We start from the raw sequence: 24,790 nt of genomic DNA on the forward strand, positions 1-24,790 counted from the left end.
AGTATAAATTAACTTATTCCGAAATAAGGGAAATTATAAGAAAAATATAAAAGCAAAATTTTCGAGTCCTCACAAAGGGGACAATTTTTCAATACAACGGAAAACATGACATGAATTTAATACAAAATGAATAGATTTTGGTTGAGCTTTCAGGGGTTCAGCTCAGAATCGGATTGAACCTGATGAACCAAAAAAGAAAACAGGTCGAATTTAGATCACCCACGGGTTAACTAGACGTTTATGAATTAAAAAGAATTTAATAAATATAAAATATGTTATCTAATTAAACTAAATTATTCTTATTTTTCCAATGGCATTAATCACTTAATTCTAAATGAATTTGTTTAACTTGTGTGAAATTGAAATTATTATGTTTGGACAAATAATGTATTATATTATTTTCTACTTTTATAGTGTGTTAATTTATTTTAAATCTAGTTTGTGATAAAACACTTTTACAGTGTTTTTTTAATTTATTTCAAATCTGTTTCGGGATTATTTTATTGAGATTTTTATTATTTAATTATGTAATTAGTCTTGTGCAAAATTGGTTCTATTATAAACTATAGTGATAAATTAATAAATTGAAATTATGTTTGAAATCATATCAGGTCATTAGGATTACCCACCAACCCGCCGACTCCAAAACTTGTCAGGTATCCTGATCCGTCATAGTTTGGCAGGACGCCTTCAGGTAAACAGGTTTGCTGTTATATTTGAGTCTCAACTCTGACCGTCAATCCGTTTTTCACCCGATTGCCACATCCCCACCAGAGGAACCGAGGTCCCTTAAAGCCCATGTATGGCTTAAACCCTTCGAGTCCATGGTGCTCCACCGCTCTTACCCTGTGAGAAAAGTCTCTACACTCTTTTCTAGTTGAATCATGCAAAATCAGTAGTAATCTTTCCCCTTAAACCTCCAAAATCAGAATTGTTCTTTTATTGGCCTAATTGATCACTTAATCAATCACCAATGTTTCCTTTCTTCAACCACTTCCCTTTCCAGCCCAATGCTAATGCCAACCCTCCTTCGGCTGCTCAACAGGTCTTTCCCCTATCTATCTCTCTCTGCAGCTGATTATTTCTATTGTTTATGTTTTTGTTTGTGAATTTATCTGCTCTAATTTTTTATATGCCTTTTATTCTTGTAATATTGTGTGGGCTATTCTTGAAATTGTTGAAAAAATGTTTATCAGCAGGTTTTGGGTAACAACCCCGGTAATTTTGCCCCAAACCCTGTTCAAATTCAGCCACAAATGGGGTTAATCAACCCTCAAGCAAGCATCCCATTCAGCAATCCAAGTGCCCATTTTGGTCCTAACCAAATTATGAATTTTCCCGTTGCTATGAACCAAATGAATAATAGGAGCAGTTCTCAGTCATGGCCTCAAATTTTTGGTCAGAATCTTAATTTGGGCTTCCCAAACCAAATGCATCCAGATATGAATCGAATTTTCCAACTGCAAATGTCAAATTTCAGCGCTCAAGCTGTACCTGTCAACCTTAGTCTTGCTCAAAATTCTGCGTTTATTGCGAACACCCAGCCTTCCGATCTTAATCTTTCTCAGAATCTTGCCTTTGTTGGGAATACCCGGCCTGCTGGTATTGGTCTTCCTCAAAATATTGCCTTTGCGGCGAATTCCCAGCTGGGCTTTGTGGGTTCTGGTGGTGTTGTGCAACAGATGGCGAACTCTAATAATGGGACACATAATGCTACTCAGCAATTGCAAGGGATTTCAGGTTCAGTGCAGGGCTTTGGTCGCACTCCTCCCTCCCAAAATCAGACAATTTGCCACTTTCAGCCTTCAAAATTTCAGGTCCATTGAGTTTTCTGCACGTGAAAGTTGTATATAGTAGGTGTAGTGCATATAATTTGTGATTACCATGTACGACCTGCTATTTTCCATGTTGCTTGATCTTTTGTCCTTCCACTGTGGTATTAGGTCCCTATGAATTATGATTACTATATGAGAAAATCATAGTGAGCTTGTATTAGCACTTCGTTTCAAGCACCAGCATATAGAGGAATGGTCTATACGGAAATAGCTCATTTTGCAGAGTTATTTACTCATACTTTTTAACTCTACTGATCTTAATTATCAGAAGCATTTTCAGGGTGACCTAAAAAATGGAATGGGGACTTGTATGATGAGGAAAAATGGAAAAAGTCCTCTCCACAAGAATTGTAAGAGGAATTCAAAACATGAATCACCACGAAATGGGTATGCTGGTCTGTACTCTCTATCTCTTTATTCTGTTATCGTCAGGGAATTTATTAGTTCTAAAGCTGTTCTTTTCTTCGATGTAATTCTTTCCAGATTTCTGAAGCCCAAGTTCGATAGAATGCAAAATGCTAAAAGAAACTTCAATTGCCCTGATATGTGGTTAAGAAGAGGTTTTGTTTTATGATCCTTATTTGGCTGAAAGTAGATATACTCTCTTGCATGCTATCATAAGTGCAAGAATTCTGTTGTCTGTGGTGAAGAAGAGGTTTTGTTTTATGATCTTTATTTGGCTGAAAGTAGATATACTCTCTTGCATGCTATCACAAGTGCAAGAATTCTGTTGTCTGCTTTTTCACATTTACAGCTTCGCTTCATGTGATGAATAAATTGTTCACAAGAGATTTTAACTAACAGAATTATCATTATTTGAATGTTGTCTTCACTCTGTATAGCAAACAAATTGAAAATTTTTGCTTGGAGAATCCTTTTCACTCCAATTTGCATTTTTTCTTTGTTTTTTTTTTTCGTGTTTACACTATATGGGGATCTTACTCATGTGCACATATCACTAGTATTACAGATACTGAGTTATCTATCATTTTGTGGATTCGCTTTCCTTTTTCCTCACCTATATAGTTGTTACCTTCCTTGGTCTTGTTGACTCGTCCTACAGAGTGGTAGAATATTCACTGCTACTTCTGCCTAGCCTGTTCTCATTTGATAAAATGTATCCCTAACTTTTCCTGTTCAAGTGTGATAATGATTCTCAAAATTGATAATCTGTATCTGTGTTGTATGCATGTCAGTTACTCATTATGGTACATAGGCCATTAGCTACATCTGTGGTTAATCTTTTTATCTTGCACGATTTGCTAGCTGATGGTGGAAGTTTTTTCTCCCATTAACTACTTTTTTCCTATGGCTTCCTGATTGTTCTCTGCTTTGCATTTTCTTCATGTATAGGAAATGGGAATGCTGGGGAAAGACATATCTCTGCTGTAAATTCTTCCATCCAAGCTCAAGTTAATAAAAAGAGGTAATTGTGGTTCATTTTCTTATACATTGACAAGAAGAGATTCCAGATGCTAGTTTAGATTGAGAAACTTTATTATTTGACTTCATTTTAGGAGTCTTAATGTTTTGTTGTCTTAGAGGAGTTGATATGACTGCGATCTTTCTTAAGCAGAAAAAACCCATGATTTGACCTAAAGAATTTACCATGTCATGCTGTAACCAGAGTAAAATTGTTCTTTTTTTTTTCCCCATCCTTTGTGGATGAGTGTCATATGCTTGGGGTGTAATTTTTTTTCCCTTCTTTGAAAGGTGATTAGTTTCTTGTAAATGTTTGCTTGTACTTAGTTTGGCTTCAAGCTCTAGAGGTCTCGACTTGGATATCAGAAGATATCAAGTAATTTTTGTAGGGATGATTTAGGTTATAGAGGGGAGTCTGTTCACCAAAAGAACCTAGCTCTACCTCGATTGGAGTGTAGTGGTAGAGAAGGTTGATAGGAGGCTGAAGCTTGGAAAGGAACTGTGAACATGAAATATTCACCATGTTGGAGGACTACATCCAGTAAAGTCTTTCAGCATTTTAGTTTTGCATAAGCATGTGATCAAAGGAACTTACAAATTAACGATGTTCAATCTGATTGGAAGTAGAAAGTTTTATTTGATTTGAGTGGAAAGTGGTCACTGCCTCTTACACTTGTAGGGGGCTGGTGTTGAAATCAGATTTTTCCTGGCAAATAACATATCATTATAAAGAAGACCCAAGAGTTAGAGGTCCTAGGTACAAATCCCCCTTCCCCATCCCTGCTTCTTAAATCCAATCCCTCCCCTTCTTTGAAAAGTAAATGAATGAAAATTAAATAAAAGGAAGACCATAAGCAAACTGGGAATGCTGTTGATTGGCACCTAGTGGAGGATAGGAGTGGGAGTCTGTATTAATGCAGAGAACACACTATGGCATTAGAAAAGAATAAATTTTATCTACTTACCCTATTAAGCATGTATTATCTTTTCTCTAGATTGGTGAATGATTTACCAAAAACAGAAGGAAAAAAAAAGAGGGAGAGATTCTGGAGTGTAAGTTGAAAGAGAGACTGCCTTAGCTGTACTTGTAGACGCTAAAATTTTTTGAGAGAGGGAAAATGCGTACTACTAGAAGAAAAAGAAATTTGTTTCCTCAATAGTTATCTTTCACTTATGAGTTAATTCTGCCTAGACCAAAGGCCTTTCAAAACTCTACACTGAAAATTGATGACCTTTATTATGTTCCAGTAATTTGTTTATCTAAGCACGATGTATTGGTAGCAGTAAACTTGAGAATTTTCTTTGCTAGTTTGCTTATTTGATATATTTTGACTCATTTAATAGGAGATGAACATCTGGATCTTGATAAGTTTAATCACTCTTTTGGTATCAGTAACGTCATAGATGTGTCAAATGTCAAGAACATTTGTGGTAAATCTGAGCATTTCGTGATTACCTTTTTTGTCTTTCTTGTTATCGACATATTTTGATGCAAAAATACATGTATTTTGCAAATGTAGCCCCCCCCCCCCCCCCCCCAACACAAAACCAAAAACAAAAAACAAAAAAGCTCAAAAGTTAGCTTCACCCACCTTCACTTGTTTATGTGATTGACAAAGTCTTATTTCTTCTCTCTTTTTTCTCTTTTGATCCTTTATTGATATTTTTTTGCCAGCTCTGTAGGAAGGGGGGGTTGTTGGGTTATGCTCTGCACTATATGTATCAGTAGTCTACATCTTTCTTAACGTTGTTCTTCCTCTATAGTTTCACTAAGTCTCTGCTATTAAGTTTCCAATTCCAACATGTTAAATTTCCACTATCCTTTGTATGACTATTTTCTTCCCTACTGCAGACCAATGTCTTTGACCTACTCTGAAAAAGAAATCCAGGACTGGCGTGAAGAAAGGAAGAAAAATTACCCATCAAAAGCAAATATGGAGAAGGTTTTTTTCTATGTAAATTTTTGCATCACTTGACTTTTACCTTTGGAGGATTGTATATGAGAGCAAGCTTGGATTGTTGCAGAAGTTAATGGAAAAGCTGACAAAGCCAGAAGTCAGTGACAAGGTTGCCAAACTGCGGCGCCAGGTAACACACTTTTTTTTTTTTTTTTTTTTTTTTTCAAGTTCCTCTATAACATGAAAGCTATTGGAGGATATCTTGGAGAACCATTAACCCATGAACAATCATTAATCCTCTATAACAGTATCTCTTCTATGTTCAATACTAGTCCTACTGCTCTTCTAGTTACGACTATAAAATTTGCTAGTTAATGAATTCTAAACTGAATGATAGAAGATCCTGCAAATTAATATAGTATGAAACCCAAAAAATTGGTGCACAGATGCATGTAATATACAAGTCAATGATCAGTTTTGTACTTTCAAAAAGAGATTGTAAAGTTGATGTGCCCAGCAAAGTTATGGAACTTGCAATTTGAAATTCAGATCACACAGAGCCAAAAAAATTTGTTTGTGTCTCAAGTGTCTATCTTGAGATTCCTTGTCTTTCCCAGTCAAGAACTACAGAATATGGAAGTGGAATTAATGGCCATCAAGATTATGATGTAAGTAGCACCTAGGCAGATAATATGGGACAAATTTGTTCATCTTCTAGTTATTCTGTGACCTTTTGGCTTGGAGATTTATTTGGAATAATTGATACAACGTGCAGTTATAGGTAAGGTAAACCCTATTTTGAAGTTAAATGCCCAATTCTTTGGAGTTATTTATTGCCCTCTATCTGGGTTTGGACCATCTTTCTTAACTTCCATACCTATATAATTGCAGTAAGTTGATTATTCAGGCATAGGCATATTATGTTGCTGTACCAAGACCATTCTTAGGCAGTGCCAACCAAGTTATGATTTTATTATTAATGCTGTTTCTGCAGAAAGTATGTGGATAACAACTATTTTGCCAATTTTGTGAAGCAGCTGTTTCCAATTATGAGAGGGATTAGAGAAATACATTGGTTGTGTAGATAGTAAAAGTTCATTGCAGTCACAGCTCAACTCGTTTCACCGAATTTATATTTTCTATTATGTCTAGTAGTTATATACAACAGTGTTAGCTGCTAATTTATTTCAAGTGTTTGGCTGAACTACATGATTTGGTCATAGCATAAAGCTAAATAATGACAGGAACATAATTATGCAGTCACAATCTCGTAGTTTAACTATTGTATTTTTCTTCTTGCATAATCAAATGCTCTATTGATTTTCTAGGATTTTAGATGTATCTTTCCTTAGGCGAATCATAATATTGCATGTTACTCTCCGCAATGTTACAGAACTATAGACTTCGTTTATCTTAATTCTGAGTCCAAATATTTGTCATTGTGGTATTAGAAATCAGCTCTTCCTGGTTTTGAAATCGATGAAATAGAGCTTAATACTCGTGCAAAATGTGAACCCTGAATATTTGATTATCATTCTCATCACATATGCAGACTACAGACCGGTGGGCTTCTCTATGTTATTAAAGCCTGGTGCTTGAGCTCTCTTAAAGGAAAAATATAGAAATACATTTCAATTCAATACAAATGTTTGTGATGCATCTTTCCTGTGTTGGCAACTAAAAACTTGATACTGGTGCTTCAGTTTCCTTTGCGCCTTTTTTCCTTCTCCTTTGTGGTTTTTAATATCCTTGCTATCAGCCTTTTACTTGCTCAAGTCAAAATCTGCTTTCCTTGCTTTTTGAGTAATTCACCACGTAATAGTTAGCCACCTTCACTTGTAAAATGCTAGCTTTATTGTGTATTCCCCACCATTAGTGAACCTCATTTTGCGCTTCAGAAGCTTTAAATATATCCAGTGTCTGTTGCTTGGATCTTAAAGATTCAGAGTTTTTCGTTCATCCTTCCCTTTGTCAGTTAGTTAAGAATCTTAATACAATCCCAGCTAATAACTGAGCTGTGAGTTAAAAGGTACCCTAGGACAGGGAATGCAGTTTATTCTATCTTAATGATTTTTAGCATGTATTCTTTAATTTCGAGTGTCAAGGGTATGTATTAGCTGGAGTAGGTTCCTGGCTTCTGCAGTAGATACATGAAATATTTATATCTAATAGTGTCAGAAATTAGGCTTTTCTGTTGGATTCAAACTTTATTTGTTCAAGTCAATTTTTGCTTCGAATTGGTTTTAGCCTTTAGTTTCCTTTCAAGTGTTCATGCTTTCTTAGCTCTCCAAAACCTATATATGAATAAGAATAGCTCCCTTTTTTCTTTTTGGGTGCTAAGAGTAGCTTCCTGTCTGCTGTTTTTCTTGGTAAGAATAGCTTCCTGTGAAGTTGGACGAATTGAAATTTAATGTTACTGGCAAGAAAATAACAGCGTAATATCTTAATGCACGTTTGGCTCTTCCTGTGCTTGCTTCTTCTTTCTCATCTCCTTTCCTCAGATTTTCTGAACTTTCAGAAGGAAAAATCTGAAATGCTGACATAGCTACAATCTCCTCTTGCTGCATCATTCACCTGTTTTTCATGATTACTATTTCTTCAAAGAAAATTATTCTTTTCAATTATCTGATGTTCTATTTGTCATCAATCTTTTTCTAACAGCAACTCAAAGAGATTTTGGCAAAGCAGGCTGAGTTAGGTTGTGAAGTAGCTGAAATACCATCATCCTATTTGTCAGATTCAGAGCAGCAAGTGCATGAAAGCAAAGAAAGCACAAGGACTTTCAGCAAGAAGAGAAATTTCCAGAACAAGTTCAACAAAAGAGGAAGATTTAATCAAAATGACTGCTTCTCTAAAATGGAAGCTGTTGCAAACCATGATTCATTTAATGCAAATAACCACAATGGTCGCTTGGTCAAGCAAAGATTGGCAAATGATAACTTGATTAGCCACCGTTCGGCAAGTAAAAGGGAGCCTACACTATTGCGGAAGCTTCTCGGTTCAGAAATTAGGAGGGATAGGCACCACCTATTCCAAGTTTTCAGGTTCATGGTAATTAACTCTTTCTTTGATGATTGGCCTGAAAAGCCTTTGGAATTTCCTGTGGTGATGGTCAAGGACATAGCAGATGAGGATGAACTGTATGAGGGGAACCTTGTGAAGGAAAGGAAAGATGGTAGTGAAGGCATTCTGGGGAAAACTGAAGAATCAACTTCCAGCGATGATCTTAATGATGACAACCCCACAGGAAAGGAAAAGCCTACAGGGTTGCTCGAGGTAGTTAATTCTGGTCAGGCGACGGGCTGTTTGGGAGGAGGAGAAGCTCAAGAAGAGGAAGGAGAAATAATTGACTAATTTCTCTTTTTTATTTCTTGATGTGTCATTTGAAATATCTCATGTATATGGTGGTTTTCTATTGTTTAATTTTGCCTCAAGGAGTTGAATTTGATTTTGATTTCAATGCAAGGCAATATGAACAACAAACAGCTATGAGAAATCTAAGGTATTACTTTACTTTTCTCTAATTTCTCTCTACTCTTCTCAGGAGGTTTTTCACCACCATGGTCTCTCCCATAGATTTCATTTTATTTATTTTCCTAATAAAATTTCTTCGAAGTTGTCTAGTTCTCTATTTCTTTTGAGGATTTCTAGTGAGAATTTTTTCTTTTTTTCTTTTTTTTGTTGATAGATTTAAATTTATGTGAGATTTGATTGTTAAATTAGAATTTTTTTTATCTCAAGGCTTTTTTGATAGATCTCATCATCATTATTGGTGTTTAAAATAGTTGATTAGTAGATCTGGTAAATGCAACATGTATAGAAAGTAGTTACAGGAATTTATCATTATCATTAGGAGATAATTTAAAAATTTCTTGTATTTTTCAGATCTATTGAAAATTTTCAAATTTATTGTATCTGTTAAATTGTAAATTTTTATATTTAGTGCATGTTGAATCTGCCATTAAGATAGTAATGTAAAGTCAAATTGTGTTGAATGATTTTCAACAATCAGTTAATGAAACTTGCTTTTTATCAAAGAGAAAAAAAAGAAACAGTTACAAGAAATCTAAAGAGTGTTAAGAAATTGTCAAATGCTTGTGAATTTTCAAAAAAGTTTAGGTCCTATTTGATAATTCAATTCAATACTTAAATATAGTGGATTCAGATCTTACTGTGTTCAGATATATTTGATAACAAAAAATTGAACATCTAAATTAAATAAGTAGAATTGAATTTCCTAAGCAAAACTTGTTACTAAAAATAAGTGATAAACTATTCACTTATCATTCAATGTGATATATATTCAAATGTATTTAATTTAATACTTAACAGTTTAATAACTTAATGAATTCATATTTCATATTTTAAATTTTAGATTTTAGTTTTTAGACTTCAGTTTTATTAAACACACCCTTAGCAACATAACATTCGTACTAGGAAATCTCAAATGACAAAATTAAAATTGTTGAGTGCAAAAAGTTCTATTTGTGGAAAGTATCGAGAGATTTTGCTATTCGCGTAATTGAAAAGGCATAAATTCAACATTTTCTATATTGATTTTAAATCCAACCCTGGCATCTAGGTGAGATACATTCTCTTAAATAGAACTCAACTGCTCCTTTTTTCCTACGTCTTAATCTTTTCATTTTGTTTTTCTTAAATGTTAAGATATTTAATGATTAACCTATTCTATACTAATTGGATTTAGATGCATACCACACGTACAAATTTTGAAATTTCAATCAAAATTGAGATTAGATAGCATGAATTAAGTCTGTTATTATATACATTATCAGTGTAGAAAAAATTGGTCCAATATTAAAATAGGGTAAATTCTTACATAGATCATGATGCATTAACTCATTATCCACGATGTGATCCTAAATATGTCTAGTTCAATAAAATGCTATGGGATGTAATTTTGTGATCCTAAATATCCCTAGTTCAATAAAATGCTATAGGATGTCGTTTTGTGGTCCTTTTGCCACTAGTTAGAATTGATTAATATTTCATAAATCCTACCCAATCCCTTTGCAATTGTACTTCAACAATTAAAAATGTACCTTCTTTGACTTGTGAATCAATCACTCAATGTAAAAGATTTATCGCTTTATCTGAACAACCACATAGAAAATAGTTGACTTTCAAGGTAATATTTGATGCAAATGATACACTACTACATGAACAATGAACCGATCAAAACAACCACATAGAAAATAGTTGACTTTCACGGTAATATTTGATGCAAATGATACACTACTACATGATCAATGAATTTGTTGTAAAACTTTTTCAAATCCTAGTAATGAGTTCATAGTCTTACATTGGATTGGTCAGCACAAAATTGACATATTCAGTATTTCGGAATTAGATTTTAGTCTGAAATAAGAATGGGGTGAGTTGAATTCAGGCCTGAGATATAGGCCCATATTTAAAGTCAAACACACACACATTGATATTTATACATGTTTTTTCTTCTATTTATGTGCATGTATCTTTCCGTATTCTCACAGCATGTATAGGTATATATGGTTTTGCTTAAAAGAAAATCAATATGCCAATATGTATTGATTATGATTTTTTGGTGAGATTTACATTTCCGTTACTTACTTTACAAGTCATATGAGAATATTATTATTTGAATGATATATATATATTATTCACTGTGTCCTATTTATAGTGTCATACTTTACATTTTTTGCCATCCCAAAAGTTGAGTCGCACTTTCAAAAGTCAGTACATAATTGGGCAAGACCTTTTGAATTGCCCTCTCTTAAAGAACTTTAATTGGTTAGAAAAAAGTTATAGTAGGACTCATAGCAAGTTTACTAAAGAGCTATTTATTAGTGCATGAATTGCAAGTACTGCAATGTTTGAAACAAGTTTGGCGTATGTAATTAGACGTGGTTGAGTATTGAAGTCTACAAAAGAGAATTGAATTTTGACATACTTTGTACATCTATTAACATGTTGCTGAGAATAAAATTTGGCATAAAAAGAATCTTTTGGCAGCTTCTTGCACTATACATATCAAGTGTAAAAATAAAGAAATGTCAATTACTTCGGAGCATAATGAGCACATGATTGCATAAAACTGTGTCTGCATAAAAAAAAATTATTATATCATATCTGTGATGACCCTACCTCACCCTAAGTTGTACTCTAGGGTTAGCAAGCGAAAGTGTATCCTAGGGTTTAGCAGACTGCTTTCTTAACTCTCTCCAGAAGTCATTTTACTAACTTTCAAAACATATTAACTACCACAAAAGAGTCATATAATTCTAAGATACAACTATAGATCATTACTAACAAAAGGATTTGAAATACAAATTATAACCATAGATCATTACTACAAGTTCAGTCTATTTCAACTCAAAATCTTTGAAGTTTAAGACCACTACTACTCACTTTCCTTGTAAAGAAAATAATTAATGGATGAGTTTATGCTCAACGAGGTTCCAAGCAAGTAATAACAAAATAAACAATTTCTTGTCAACCAATAGCATAGCATAAACGAACTTCACAAATTCCATAAACAGCTTTGAAGTAAATAGCATAACTCATTAAAAGGATATGATCTCACTGTGGGAACTATTTCACTATCACTGCACGATCCATTGCCAATTGTCCAACGATTCAATTTATTCAATAAGCAATTCAATCATCATTAGCTACAAGGTAATACTTGAGAATACAACAATTTCACATACCTAGAAGCCCATAACTCTCCCATGGGTCAATCAGCCTATTGTCAAGTCGAATAGGCTGTCTAGTGATAGGTTTTAGTACCCAATTCAACCGATATGATAAAGTACGCACCTGACCTACAATGCATGCGCCAGGAGTATAACTATGGATCATTAACTTTTTAGTTTAGTTGGAAAATGGACCATAAAGTACACCCCTTTCAGCAACAATACTTATACATATCCAATCAATTCAAAATAAGTTGTTCAAACCAATCATTTTAATGCTATCATTTACAAATTAGCCAAGTATACATCAAGTGTCATACAAGATCATCCAACCACAGATAATAATACGAACACTCACTGATTGAGGTTCAATTCATGCGTTGTCTTTGGGGTGGCATTCTTGACTAAATTCGACTCCTGATATCCAACATAAGTATTTATAGTTATTAAATTATCTTAAATTCTATTCTAATATACTAAGTGGTGTATTTTCTATACTAATCAAACTAACAAGTTTAACCTATCTAAATCTTCAAAGATTATGGTTTTCAGTTATAGTTTAGTACCTAGTATTTTGTTAAACTTTATATATTTATGAAATAACCCCAACTGTTCTTAAAATTTATGTTTAGTATTTATTATTTTCGAATAGTTTAGGTTTCTAGCTTGGAGTAACTGTTACTTTATTTTCTTTAGTTTTAAAATTCATCAACTTTAGTTTTCTTCTTAATTTTAGTATCATAATCTTTAAGGATCTTCATTCACAATTTTCACCTTAAGTCAAATATATTTGATATGTATCTCAAAACAAAGAAATATGCTATATGCGCAACAAAATTTCTTCTCTAGAAATTTAACATGTAATCGAGAGACCATAAGCTTCAAATTCCTCCCAAAAACTCATAAACCCCTTACTTAATCCACCATACCCTTCATGCATGTCAAAATAAGTAAATTTAATGGCATAGGAAGCGAATTCGTTGTATTTTCATCAAATTCCTGGAACGAAATAGGGGAAAATAAGGTTTATCCTTCACGGTTCTACCAGAAATTTTCCAGCTTTGGTTTTTCTTCTAAAAGGTGATCTGTTCTTGCTTTTAGTTCAGCAAATGTCGCATGCATGGCTAGATTAAGGATATGGATGATGCATAAAGTAAGTTTTTAACCGAATTCAACAAAACACTTGGAGAGAAAGCTGAAAATTTTCAACTTCACTCCATTGGGCAACATGCATCATCATAAACAAGAATTCCAGCAAGGGTTTCTTCATAATCTACATCTGTCATGCTTTGATTTAGGTCAAAAGTTGCATGCATATCAAGATAAGGGAGTTAGGGTGCATATGTAGTACGTTAATGCATAATCTAACAAAGTTCTGATGGAAAACAACCAAAAGATTGCAGCTTTACTCTATCCGACAACATGCAGTACCTTGAGCAGAAATTTTCCAGTTTTGATGAACTTTTCCTCAGTTAAATTCCTCTTTTCTTGGTGTTAATTCAAGCTAAGACATCATTAAACCAAAGTAGGAGGAGAATAAAGAGAAACTTAACAGGTTTTTTTCATTTTTACCTCTTGTTCCTCATGACTCCTAGGCCAGAAAAATTCCTGTTTCTACCTGATTCCTTAGCTAGTTGAATTAGGGTTTTCTTGTTACTTGGTTGAGGCACAAGACGCAAGGAGAAGGAAGAGAGGCTGCAGGTTTTCTTGTAGTTCTGCCCTTGGTTGTTGGTAAGCAAGAAGAGGAAAGTTTTTGGTGGTTTCTATCTCCCTCTCTCTCGGCCAATTGAAGATATGAAACTCTAGTTTCTTGTAAATTTGGAGAAATGAAGTCTTTGGGCTCTTTTAAGTGGGAAAGAATGATGCATGCAAGGACAAGTGTAATGACATCTTCTAACCGGAGATGTTTCCATGACGCCTTGACTAAAGGAATTTGCTTGTTGCTTAAAACCTTCACTTTTCCATCTGAGAGCTGTATAGGCTGTTTCTCATAGGATAAAGATTTGTCCTTTTCAACATCTTCGGGTTGGAGTACATGAGCTGGGTTGGGATGGAATTTCATTAATATCAAGACATGGAACACATCATGGATCTTGGCTTGCTTGGCAGGTAACTCCAATTGATACGCTACTCTACCCACTTATTGGAGAATTCTAAAGGGTCCTACATATCTCTGTTTTTCTCCCTTTTCCAGCTTTAATGCTTCCCTTCAATGGTATAACTTTAAGGAATACCCTATCTTCAACTTCAAACTCCAAATCATTCCTTCGATTATTAGCATAACTCTTTTGCCAACTCTGAGAGGTTTGAATCCTTTAATGAATCAATTTTACCTTTTCATATGCCTCTTCAACTCAGGAAACCTTTTTTGAGTTCATAATCTTTCTTTCCCCTACTTCATCCTAATAAATCGGAGATTGGCACTTTCTCTCGTAAAGAGCCTCGTAGGGCGCCATTTTGGATGGAAGAATGGTAGCTATTATTATAGGCAAACTCAATTAGTGTTACATGTTGATCCCGATTTCCTCCACAATTCATCATACACGACCTTAACATATCTTCAAGAGTTTGAATAATTCTCTCAGACTACCCATCAGTCTGTGGATCACAGGTTGTACTAAAACTTAGTTTAGTGCTCAAAGCAGTTTGCATCTGTTGCTATAATCTAGCTACAAATCGGGGATCTCTATCCGAGACTATACTTATAGGTATCCCATATAACCTAACGATCTCATCTAAATACAATTTTGCTAATTTCTCAAGGGAGTATCTCATGTTCATAGGCAAGAAGTGTGCCGATTTGGTTAACCGATCAACTGTGATCCAAATTCCTTCATCGCCGCTTTAGGTGCGCGGTAATCTTGATACAAAATCCATAGTAATATATTTCCATTTCCACTCAGTTGCAATAATCCTACTGGTTTTTGATGTTTCGATTTAACTTGCTGATAGGTGAGGTAGGTTTGAATATATTGAGCAATCTCTTTATTCATGTTATCCCAGCAGTATAAGCTTACAAATCTTGGTACATCTTGTTACTACCAGGATGTATCGTATACTTGGAACTAGGGGTGTGTATTGAAATCTAAATCAGTTTTGAATTCAGAAGTTTTTGAAAATTTGGCATAAAAAATTTTGATCGTATTTGATTTCGAATTCACTAATTCTGAATTCAAATTTTTGTATCGAATTCAATTTGAAATTCAGTAAATTCTGATTTCACCGAATTCAGGAACCTTTTTTTTCATTTATTTGATTTGAAACATAGAAACATGGAATATTATATGTAAAAAAATATTGTATATATATAAACATTATATATATGAATATTATATTATATATATATATATATAAAATTACCGTTTTTGAATTTGAAATATTATATATATATATATAAACGAATTTGAAATCATAGTTCGAAATCGGAAATTTTGATTTGAAAAATCCCATTATCAATTTCGAACAAAATTCGTATACTTCAAGGTCGGAATATCCAATTTCCATTCTGAATTTTGAATTACCGATTTTGAAAATTTCAAAGTCAATTTGAATTCAGTCGGTAAATTGAAATTTTTCGATTTTGCACACTCCTACTTGGAACTGTGAGCTTCCTCTAGTATTTCGCATTTTAACCCTTCATCCTTTAGTATAATTATCTAATTTTGGAATCTTAGTACTCTTTTGGGCCATATACCATAGCTGGGTAACTATCCTTCTTAGGCTTTCTCCTACTGTTTTGCAATATAATGTCTCGCTTTTGTGCATCCTTAATACGTTCTAGCAACAAAGGTTGTACAACAATAATTTTAAGAATCACTTTTTTTAAAATTGAGTTGAGGATTCGATCTACTAATTTTCTCTAGCAATCCCTATTCTTTAACCATCATTTATGCCACTTGAAGTTTTCTACTAAGAGCATCTACCACTACATTAGCTCTTTCAGGATGGTAATTAATGGTACATTCATAATTTTTTAAGAATTCCATCCACTGCTGTTGGCGTAGGTACAAATCTTTTTGAGAAAAAAAGTATTTAAGGCTCTTGTGAATAGTATATAACTCAAAAGTCACTCCATACAAGTAATATTTGCACTTTTTTAGAGCAAACACGATAGCGACTAACTCCAAGTCATGCGTTGGCCAGTTTTGTTCATGGCGCTTCAATTTCTAGGAGGCATATGCAATTAGTTTTCCTCCTTGCATTAGTACACATCCTAATCCTTCTTAGGAGGCATCTGTATATATTACAAAACTATCTTCCCCATTTGGTAATGCCAAAACAAGCACCATAGTCAACAGTTTCTTGAGTTCTTGAAAACTATTCTAGCATTTGGCATCCCATAAAAACTTAATATGTTTCTGGGTCAACTCGGTTAGAGGTCCGGCAATTTTAGAAAAGTTCTGAAAAAACCAATGATAGTACCCTATTAAACCCAAGAAACTACAAATTTCAGTAGGATTTTCTACCCGTTTCCAATTAATGATAGCCTCTACCTTAGTCGGATCCATAGTAATTCCTATTTACTATATATTACAAAACTATTCTAGTATTTGGCATCCCAAAAAAACTTAATATGTTTCTGGGTCAACTTGGTTAGAGGTCTGACAATTCTAGAAAAGTTCTGAAAAAACCAATGATAGTACCCTATTAAACCCAAGAAACTATGAATTTTAATAGGATTTTCTGGCCGTTTCCAATTAAGGATAGCCTCTACCTTAGTCAGATCCACATTAATTCCTTCCTTACAAATGATATGCCCTAGAAACGACACTTTCTCCAACCAAACTTCACACTTACTAAGATTAGCATACAACTGATGCTCCCTTAAAATTTACAATATTATCCTTAGATGCTACTCATGTTCCTCCCAGGTTTTCGAATATATCAAAATATCATTAATAAATATCACCATGAATTGAGCCAAGTATGGCTTAATAACCCAATGTATTAAATCCATGAATGCCGCTGGGATATTAGTTAATCCAAAGGGCATCACTATAAACTCATATTGTCCACATTGAGTATTAAAGGCCGTCTTAGGTACTTCTTCCTTCTTAATTCGTAGTTGATAATATTCCTATTTGAGATCTATCTTAAAGAATATTACTGCTCCTTGAAGTTCATCAAATAACTCGTCAATATGTGGCAAGGGATATTTATTCTTAACTGTAACATTATTTAACCCCCGATAATCTATTCATAGTTTCAACCCTTCATCTTTCTTTTTGACAAATAGCACTAGCGCTCTCCATGGGGATACACTTAGTCTTATAAAACTCCGTTCCAACAAATCCTACAACAGTATCTTTAACTCCTTAAATTCAGTTGGCACCATACGATTAGGGGTCTTAGAAATGGGGTTCAGGCATCAATTCAATCTTAAATTCTATTTCTCTCTCAGGAGGCAATTGTAAGGACCCGAAAATTCCTTTAGAATTTCTTTCTATTTTTGAAAAATAAATTTATATTTCCTTCTATATTTCTTTACTTTGACCATTTAACTATTTACTAGCCCAAAATTTCATGGTGATTTCATTAGTTAAATCAAGAGTTTTACTTTTACTTTTAAAGTTAGAGTAAGTTAGGGTTTTCGTGCATTTTGATTGTGTGATCGATTGGTGAGGTGTGTGCACTAAATTTGGTGGATAAGAGTGAGTATTAGGTAAGAGAAAGTGTATGATTAGAAGTGCTAATAATAAGTTAGTGAATCATAAGTTAAAACAAAAGTACAAGGGAGTTAAGGGAAATAGGCTTGAACCGACGTGCGCCGTTTGTTACTGGTTGAGTACACCGCTTGACCAATACTTTCTTACCCTAATCTCCTAGTTTTTATTTCATTTAATTTCTCCTAAATTAACCCTTAAGTCAGCCACCATTATTGACTAAAGAAAAGGAAGAGAAAGACAAAATAGTTGGGTGACACTTGTCAACCATTAAACCAAAATGTTGACCAAGATTAGTCTTTGTATTTATCTTGGAAAAATTGAAGAAAAACCATCACTTTCTTGCTCCATGAAGGTCAAACCTTAGAGAGGAAAGGAAGAGAGAAAAACTTCCAAATTCCATCTTGATTTGTGAAAAATCCAAACACTACCCCTAATCCATACCGATTAATCTTGAGTTAAGCTTGGAGGGAAGCTTTTGGTGGAATTACTTGGGGAAGAAAGCTCTTGATTGCTTTTTATCTTGGGATTTTGAGGTAAAATTTCTAGAAAACATCTTTTTTTACTTGTTTCTTGAGATTTATGCAAGATATGTTATGATTGAAGTTGAAGGAAGCATGTTTATGGTAATTTCATGGTTTTGCTAGGGTTTGGTGAAGTTGTTGCTAGGGTTTGGTTAAATTCCAGCTTAGGTATATGTTGGTTATAGCTAGTTTTATAGTTAAAATAAGTACTCAATGTATCCTATATCTTGTGAACTTGATTGGGGCTGTCTTGTGGTGAAAGTGTAGCCTTGAAATGGCTGGAAAAATTGGTAAACACAAAGGAAGTGCTGCTGAAATTTTTTTCGCAGGAGACTCTGAGCAATCTTGGGAAATCTGTCATATTTTGGTATAGAAAAATCCAAATTGAGTTCTGCTTGCTGCGTTTGAAACTATATTCGAGAATACTTTCTATTGTCAAAATTTCAGAAATTTTCTCAATTCCTATGAATATCTATGATTTTTCAAATTTGACTGAATTTCCATTCTTGTTCTGTCTTTCTACTGGATAAAGCAACCATTTGAGATTGGATATTGACTGAATTGCGGACAAAATATTGCAAAGGTGTCTTCTGAGAAATTGTAATTCTTTGAATCTATTTTCGAACGGTATAAAGTTTATAAATTTTGGACTTAAGAAACTTGAGATATGATTTTTCAAATAGCATCGCACAAAATTGGAAAAATTCTATTTTCCTAAAACTGTCCTTACTTTCATTTCCAACTTTAAGTTGGAGTTGTTAAGCTATTTTGAGCTTGGTTTATGATTGGAATGAGGAAATTCTTGGTTACTCTTGTCCCTTGGGTCTAAATGTTCTCTTTTCACTCCAAACCATATTTGCACCTTTGTACTAGTAGTTACTCAGATTTTCTTTGGTTCACCTAAACTTTGGATGGTTGAACCATAACATTTTCTCTTGATTATTCTTAGAGTTTGTCGGTGATCAAGGACATAATCCGGAAGGAAACTTTTGACATTATTTTGCTTAAACTGATGAGTCTTCTTTGCATGTTGTGCTTCCATTGACTATGTGTATTGTTGTGAATGTTTGCTTGAATGTTAAATGTTTTTCAATGATTGTTAAACGAATTTTCGATAGGCGAGTGTGTACTTTATCGCACTCGACCTAAGTGAACGTGAAATTTTCAATGATTAAATGATTGAATGCTACTTGTGCATGAATCTAAGCCTTTTGACTGAACTGGGCCCTTGCCTTTCATTGTCAGTCGACTCGAGCCAGAAGCGGACTCGGTCGGGCGGCTGGTGACCCTGGGACAATGTTTGGTATACTCGTGTATTACCACGAAGTCTGGTGGAGAACTGGCCAGTGAATTCAATGCAATGATATTAATGAATGGATGACAAGATCACTGAAGGAGTTTTCACTTGCAAACGTTTTCTAATGTCGGAGGGATAAAAAAAATGGTTGGCGAATGAATGAATGAGTGACTTCAATGAATGGCTCCAAGTGAGCACGTATCCTTCCAATGATTAAGTGTTTATTTCTTGAATGACTAGATATTACTATGCAAAGTATGCAAATTGTTAAATGTAATGTTTCCATGGTTTCCCTACCTGATTTCTTGTTTAGGAACCTCACTGGATTTTTAGTTCATTCCTTTAGTTTTTGTTTTCCTTACAAGAATGGAGCTCTGAAGCAATTGGAGAGTGGGTAACCCTCTTGTACGTATACTTTTTGGTTGATAGGATATATTTTGACATTTGATGTTGTATCATATGTTTGACTTTTGGATTTGTAAATAAGTTTACATTTTGGTTGAATTGTAGAACTTAAATGTTATTTTGGAGGCCTGAAGGATTTATCTTGAGAGTTGAGTGAGTGAGAGAGTCCTGTCGAGAGCTAGGCCGGTGGTCCGCCAAACCCTTGGGTACGCCTTAGGAGGAGGTGGGGTCGTCACAGGTGGTATCCGAACTGCCTTGCGTGGTCTCTACGCGGGGGTAAACTTGGGCCAAGTGGTGTTATGGTCCCGATTACGTGAAAAACGTAAGGATTAGATGCTCTTCTTGAGTGTAAACTGTGAATCATGAATTTATAGGTATACACCCCTTTTTCTTGATACTTGTGAAGGATAGATATGTACGCCTGGTAGGACTATCTAATGTGGGCGATTTACTCTTGGGACCGGCCAGCTCGAGTTGTGAATTATCCTATTTTTGAATTTTTGTATCCTCGTACCAAAGAGTTGATACTTTTATGACGGTTACGAATGAAATTGAGGTAAGTATGGAAGATGCGATTAGGTCATGCTTATATGAATTATTTCTAGATCGAAAGAATAGGTTATTATCTTGGATTGACATTACGAATGATGTATTTGAATTTGTATCTGCAATTGAAGAGTTTTGTACTTTGACTAATTTGAGATGTTTGTGGATGAGGTAGTACAAGTGAACCTAGCCAAAGGAAGTCAAGGGTATGCAGGCCCTAATGAATGTAATCTTGAGGCTAAGGTAGGGCAATCTGCGCCGAGGGAGAGGTAGAATCAGTCGGTTCGATAATGACCTAGGTTAGAGACTTGAGAATGCAGAACATGGGTGTAGGTAACTGGGATGACAAGCCATTTCTTGTTCTACCACTATATGTATGTTGCTAGTAACGTATCAATGCTAATGTGTATGGTATATGCTTTGTTTTACGTACTTGGTTTTGATCAAGTTGATATGTAAAGTATCTTTGCAACCTGATGAATGAACTTGGAATGCTATAAGTTTACTAAGTGCATTTCCTTATCTTTGATGGTGTGATTTAAAAATGTCTTTCTTTTGCTGCTATAGTCGATTGATTTTGTTTATGTGCTATATAACCTTTTGAAAAAAAATAAAGAGAGAGAGAGAGAGAAGGTTATGGAGGGTAGATGGAATCAAGGACGAGGGGCTAGTCATGGACGTGGAGGTAGGCAAGTACAAGAACCAAGAGAAACAAGAGACGCGGCAGCAGAGCAGCAACAAGAACCAAGGACCAAAACAGGGGATCAAGTAGCAACGGTAGTACAACAAATGGCTAATATCTTATCGCAATTGGTAGAGCAACAAGACCAAACTCCAGTGAATCAGCCTAGGAACCCTGAGATATGAGAGGACAGGGCCTTAGAGCATTTCCAAAAGTTTTCTCCACCGAAATTCTTTGGAGGGCTTGACTCGGAAGTAACTGAAAATTGGTTGGAGGCAATGATAAATATTTTTGTAGTCTTGCATTAAATAGAGGAAAGACAAGCGGCTTTTGCCGTCTTTCAATTTGAAGGACCGGCTAGGGCATGGTGGAATGTTATTAGGGGTGAGAGAGAGAACAGACTGCATGGACTTGGGTAAACTTTATGAAAGAATTTAATGAGAAATACTTCCCACCTCTGGTCCAAGAGAAAAGAGAGGATGATTTCATTAGGTTACGCCAAGGAACCCTAAGCGTGACTGAATATGAAACACAATTCACTAAACTGTCCAATTTTGCTCCTGAATTGGTAGCTACGGAGCAAAAGAGGGTAAGACAATTTGTACAGGGGTTAAATGTAGAAATGCAAGAGGCTTTGGTGGCAGCACAAATTAATACATTCACGGAAGCCCTTGAAAAAACTCAAAGAATTGAAATTGCGAGGGCGCAAGTGAAGGCTTTTCATGTGAGAAAGAAGAGTATCCTTAATAGTGTACCTGAGGAACCTAAGCAAGATGTAACGCCCTCCAAAGTAAGAAGAACGGTGTGACGACCCCACCTCCCCCTAAGGCGAACCAAAGGGTTCGGCGGACCGCTTGCCCAACTCTCGTCGAGGCTACTTACTTATCACTTCAAGAGCAAGTAAAGATGTGCCAATCAAACTTAACATATATATACAAGCATTAACACAGATATACAATCCTCAAGGTTAAATACAAAAAGTTCAGGATCCAACCAACTACTAATACTATCACTATTACACAACAAAAGTGCTAGTCAAAAGTTCAGTCTTTCTCTAATCACTTGTCCTTGCTCTTAAACCCTATAAGGAAAACAAATGTATCAGAATAGAGGGATGAGCTAAATCTCAATGAGGTTCCCATACACATAATCAAGCAATTGAAAGAAGGACATTATTCATTTAAGAACAATCAATCGAGAAAACATTCACAATATACAAGTAATGAGAACACACTCATTAAAAGAATACATGCTCTCGTGGTGCCATTCGTTCATTCATTCGCCAACCATTTTCCTTATCCCTCCAATATTAGAAAATATTTTTGCAAGTAAAACTCCCTCAGTGTTCTTGACATTCATTCATTGATTTCATTTCCTACCACTAGCCAATTCACTAGCCAGTTCTCCACCAACCTTCATGGTCATAATCGAGTATACCAAACATTATCCCAGGGTCACTAGTCGCCCGCCCGAGTCCATTTTTGGCTCGAGTCGACTGGCAACAAAGGGCAAGGGCCCAATTCAGCCAATGCGGTACCATACAGCCCACATAGCTTACATTCATGCACAAGTAATACTCAATCAGTTAATCATTTGAAAATTCACTCTCACTTAGGTCAAGTGCGATAAAGTATACACTCTGTGATGCCCCCACTTCTCCCAAGGGTATCCGCGGAATGCTTGCCCAACTCTCGCCAGAGCGCACTATAATCCATAATTCAAAAACTAGAAATACATCAAATATTTTTAATAACATTTAAAGTATTCCAAAATATTTCATACTTACCATTAGTTAAATTTCAAGTTTAAATACAACCCAAAAGAATATGTGCAACAGTCATTGCTATAATACAAGTTGAAGTCTCCAAAAGAAAACAACTTAGAACTATTCGTGAGCACTCTTGGTCCTGAACCCTGTTAAGGAAAACAAAAGCGTGGAATGAGCTAAATAGCCCAGTGAGGTTCTAAAACACACTAGCAGTTCTAATAAATCAAGTAAATTGAGCATAACGCACATACGGTTCAAGGTGTCACATTGGCACATTAAAATGAGACATTTATCATTTTACAGAAATAAACACACATTAAAAGGATACGGTGTTCACGTGGAACTGTTTCGGTCAATCGCACCTTATAACTCCAATATTTTTTCCGGTTTGTCTAGCCATCACCTTATCCCTCCAGTGGTAATACTCGAGTATACCGAAACGGTAGCCTAGGGTTCCAACCTACCCAATCGAGCCCAATCTTGACTCGAGCAGGTTAGCAACCAAGGGCAGGGCCCAGTTCAGCTAAAAGCTTACAACATGCGAAAGTAATCAAATAAATCGATAAATGGTAGAAATTCACGGTTAAATGGTTGAAATTTGTTATTTTAGTAGGTCAAGTGAGATAAAGTACACACTCGCCTTAAAACGGTGAAAAATTGTATAGGAGCAATTATAGATAACACTTAACACTTAAACACACAAGAATGATGTAATAAACATGTAGCAAAACTATTCAAGTCACAAACACATACAAGGAGCAGTCACCAAATCAGAAGTGTAAAGCAAGAGCAGGGCAAGATCAAACGGGTTCCTCGGGATCCTCTTGATCACTTGAGACATGTACAATTACAAATCACCTAGATAACAACCAAGGTCTAGTAGTATTCCCGCTACTCTCAATTAAGAGATAACGTGTTCAAATCGAATACAAATATCACTTATTAACTTAATCCATGAGGGTAGCATTTGAAAATATCTAAGAATACATTAATTCGAGTCAAGTCATTTCCAAAATTCTTTAAGTTGAAGATTAAACAGATCTCTAAGTTTTGGCACAAAAACCAAGAAAGATGGAAGATTAGTTTCTTGTCAAAATTCCCTAGTTGAACGCCCAAGTTTCAAGTATAAGTGACTTTTCTCATTTTTCAAACTCATTTAGTTAAAATCTAGTAAAACCGCCACCAACAGCTCACTAACTTCTTTAGCCACCAATTCAAGTTGTATCCGTAAATCGAGTAAAATTCTCAAGTTCTCTTTTAATAAAAGCCTCACTCAACGTCCATTTTCAACGATTAAATTGAGGGCGTATACTCAAGAGACTATAGTGATAGAAGCTTTGGTTTTCAAATAAGGAAGATAAACATATTTTTACTTGAAAGCTCGGCCAAAACATTCTGAGTATTACTAATTACGTTCACAAGAAACCTTTTAAATCATTCTTTTCTTTTCAAATACTTGTATGATTGCCAACTCTAGTACAATTATCAAGGCCATAAGAATAGGGGTTGAAGTCCCTAATTTGAGTACGAAGAGAAGTACCATTAATCAAGGGAGTGATATGACCAAGTAAATGCATCAAGAGAGGTTTAACCTTCGGAAACCAAGATTGGAAATGAAAGTTCAAAGTTCCAAAGAGACCTTGTATTAAACCATGAAAACAAACTTAAAACAGTCCAACAATCACAAAGGAAAGTGGAAAGTTCTGAAAGGAGTAATTTGGTTGAAAACAAAAATATTTTCAGTTTAGAGTGACACTACTTTGAAAAATCGTATCTCAAGTCCCATAAGTCCAGAAATGGAAAACTTTGTATCATTGGAAACTAGATCCAAAGTACTAAAAGTTCCTAGAAGATATTTTTCTAAGATTCTAAACGGAATGCATCGACTTTTCAGCTCAAAGTTGCTGATTTAAACAAGTAAGACAGGATCAGTCTTGGTTTTCGGTAATATTTAGAAACTCGGCATAATTCACAGAAAGTGAATCATGCTCTAAAATTCATAACACAATATAAGTTCCAATCAAGATTTCAAACACAACAAGAGAAACTAAATTC

The 24,790-nt window shown here is 34.9% G+C and overlaps 1 protein-coding gene across 2 annotated transcripts; it reads left to right on the forward strand.

The window, feature by feature from the left end:
• The first annotated feature begins 764 nt into the window (after positions 1-764).
• LOC113763718 lies at positions 765-8,679 on the forward strand. Of its 2 annotated transcripts, none has more exons than XM_027307623.1 (8): positions 765-1,045; positions 1,197-1,817; positions 2,116-2,222; positions 2,319-2,395; positions 3,189-3,261; positions 5,110-5,200; positions 5,283-5,345; positions 7,817-8,679. In XM_027307623.1, exons 1-8 carry the CDS (start codon positions 974-976, stop codon positions 8,507-8,509), a joined length of 1,797 nt encoding a protein of 598 aa, XP_027163424.1. In that variant the 5' UTR covers positions 765-973; the 3' UTR covers positions 8,510-8,679. The 2 variants fall into 2 exon arrangements, with proteins under 2 accessions (XP_027163424.1, XP_027163425.1); XM_027307624.1 differs by having other exon boundaries at positions 1,200-1,817.
• Positions 8,680-24,790: the final 16,111 nt, after the last annotated feature.

This window comes from Coffea eugenioides, chromosome 2, assembly GCF_003713205.1.
Source record: "Coffea eugenioides isolate CCC68of chromosome 2, Ceug_1.0, whole genome shotgun sequence".
In the NCBI taxonomy this organism is placed as follows: domain Eukaryota; kingdom Viridiplantae; phylum Streptophyta; class Magnoliopsida; order Gentianales; family Rubiaceae; genus Coffea; species Coffea eugenioides.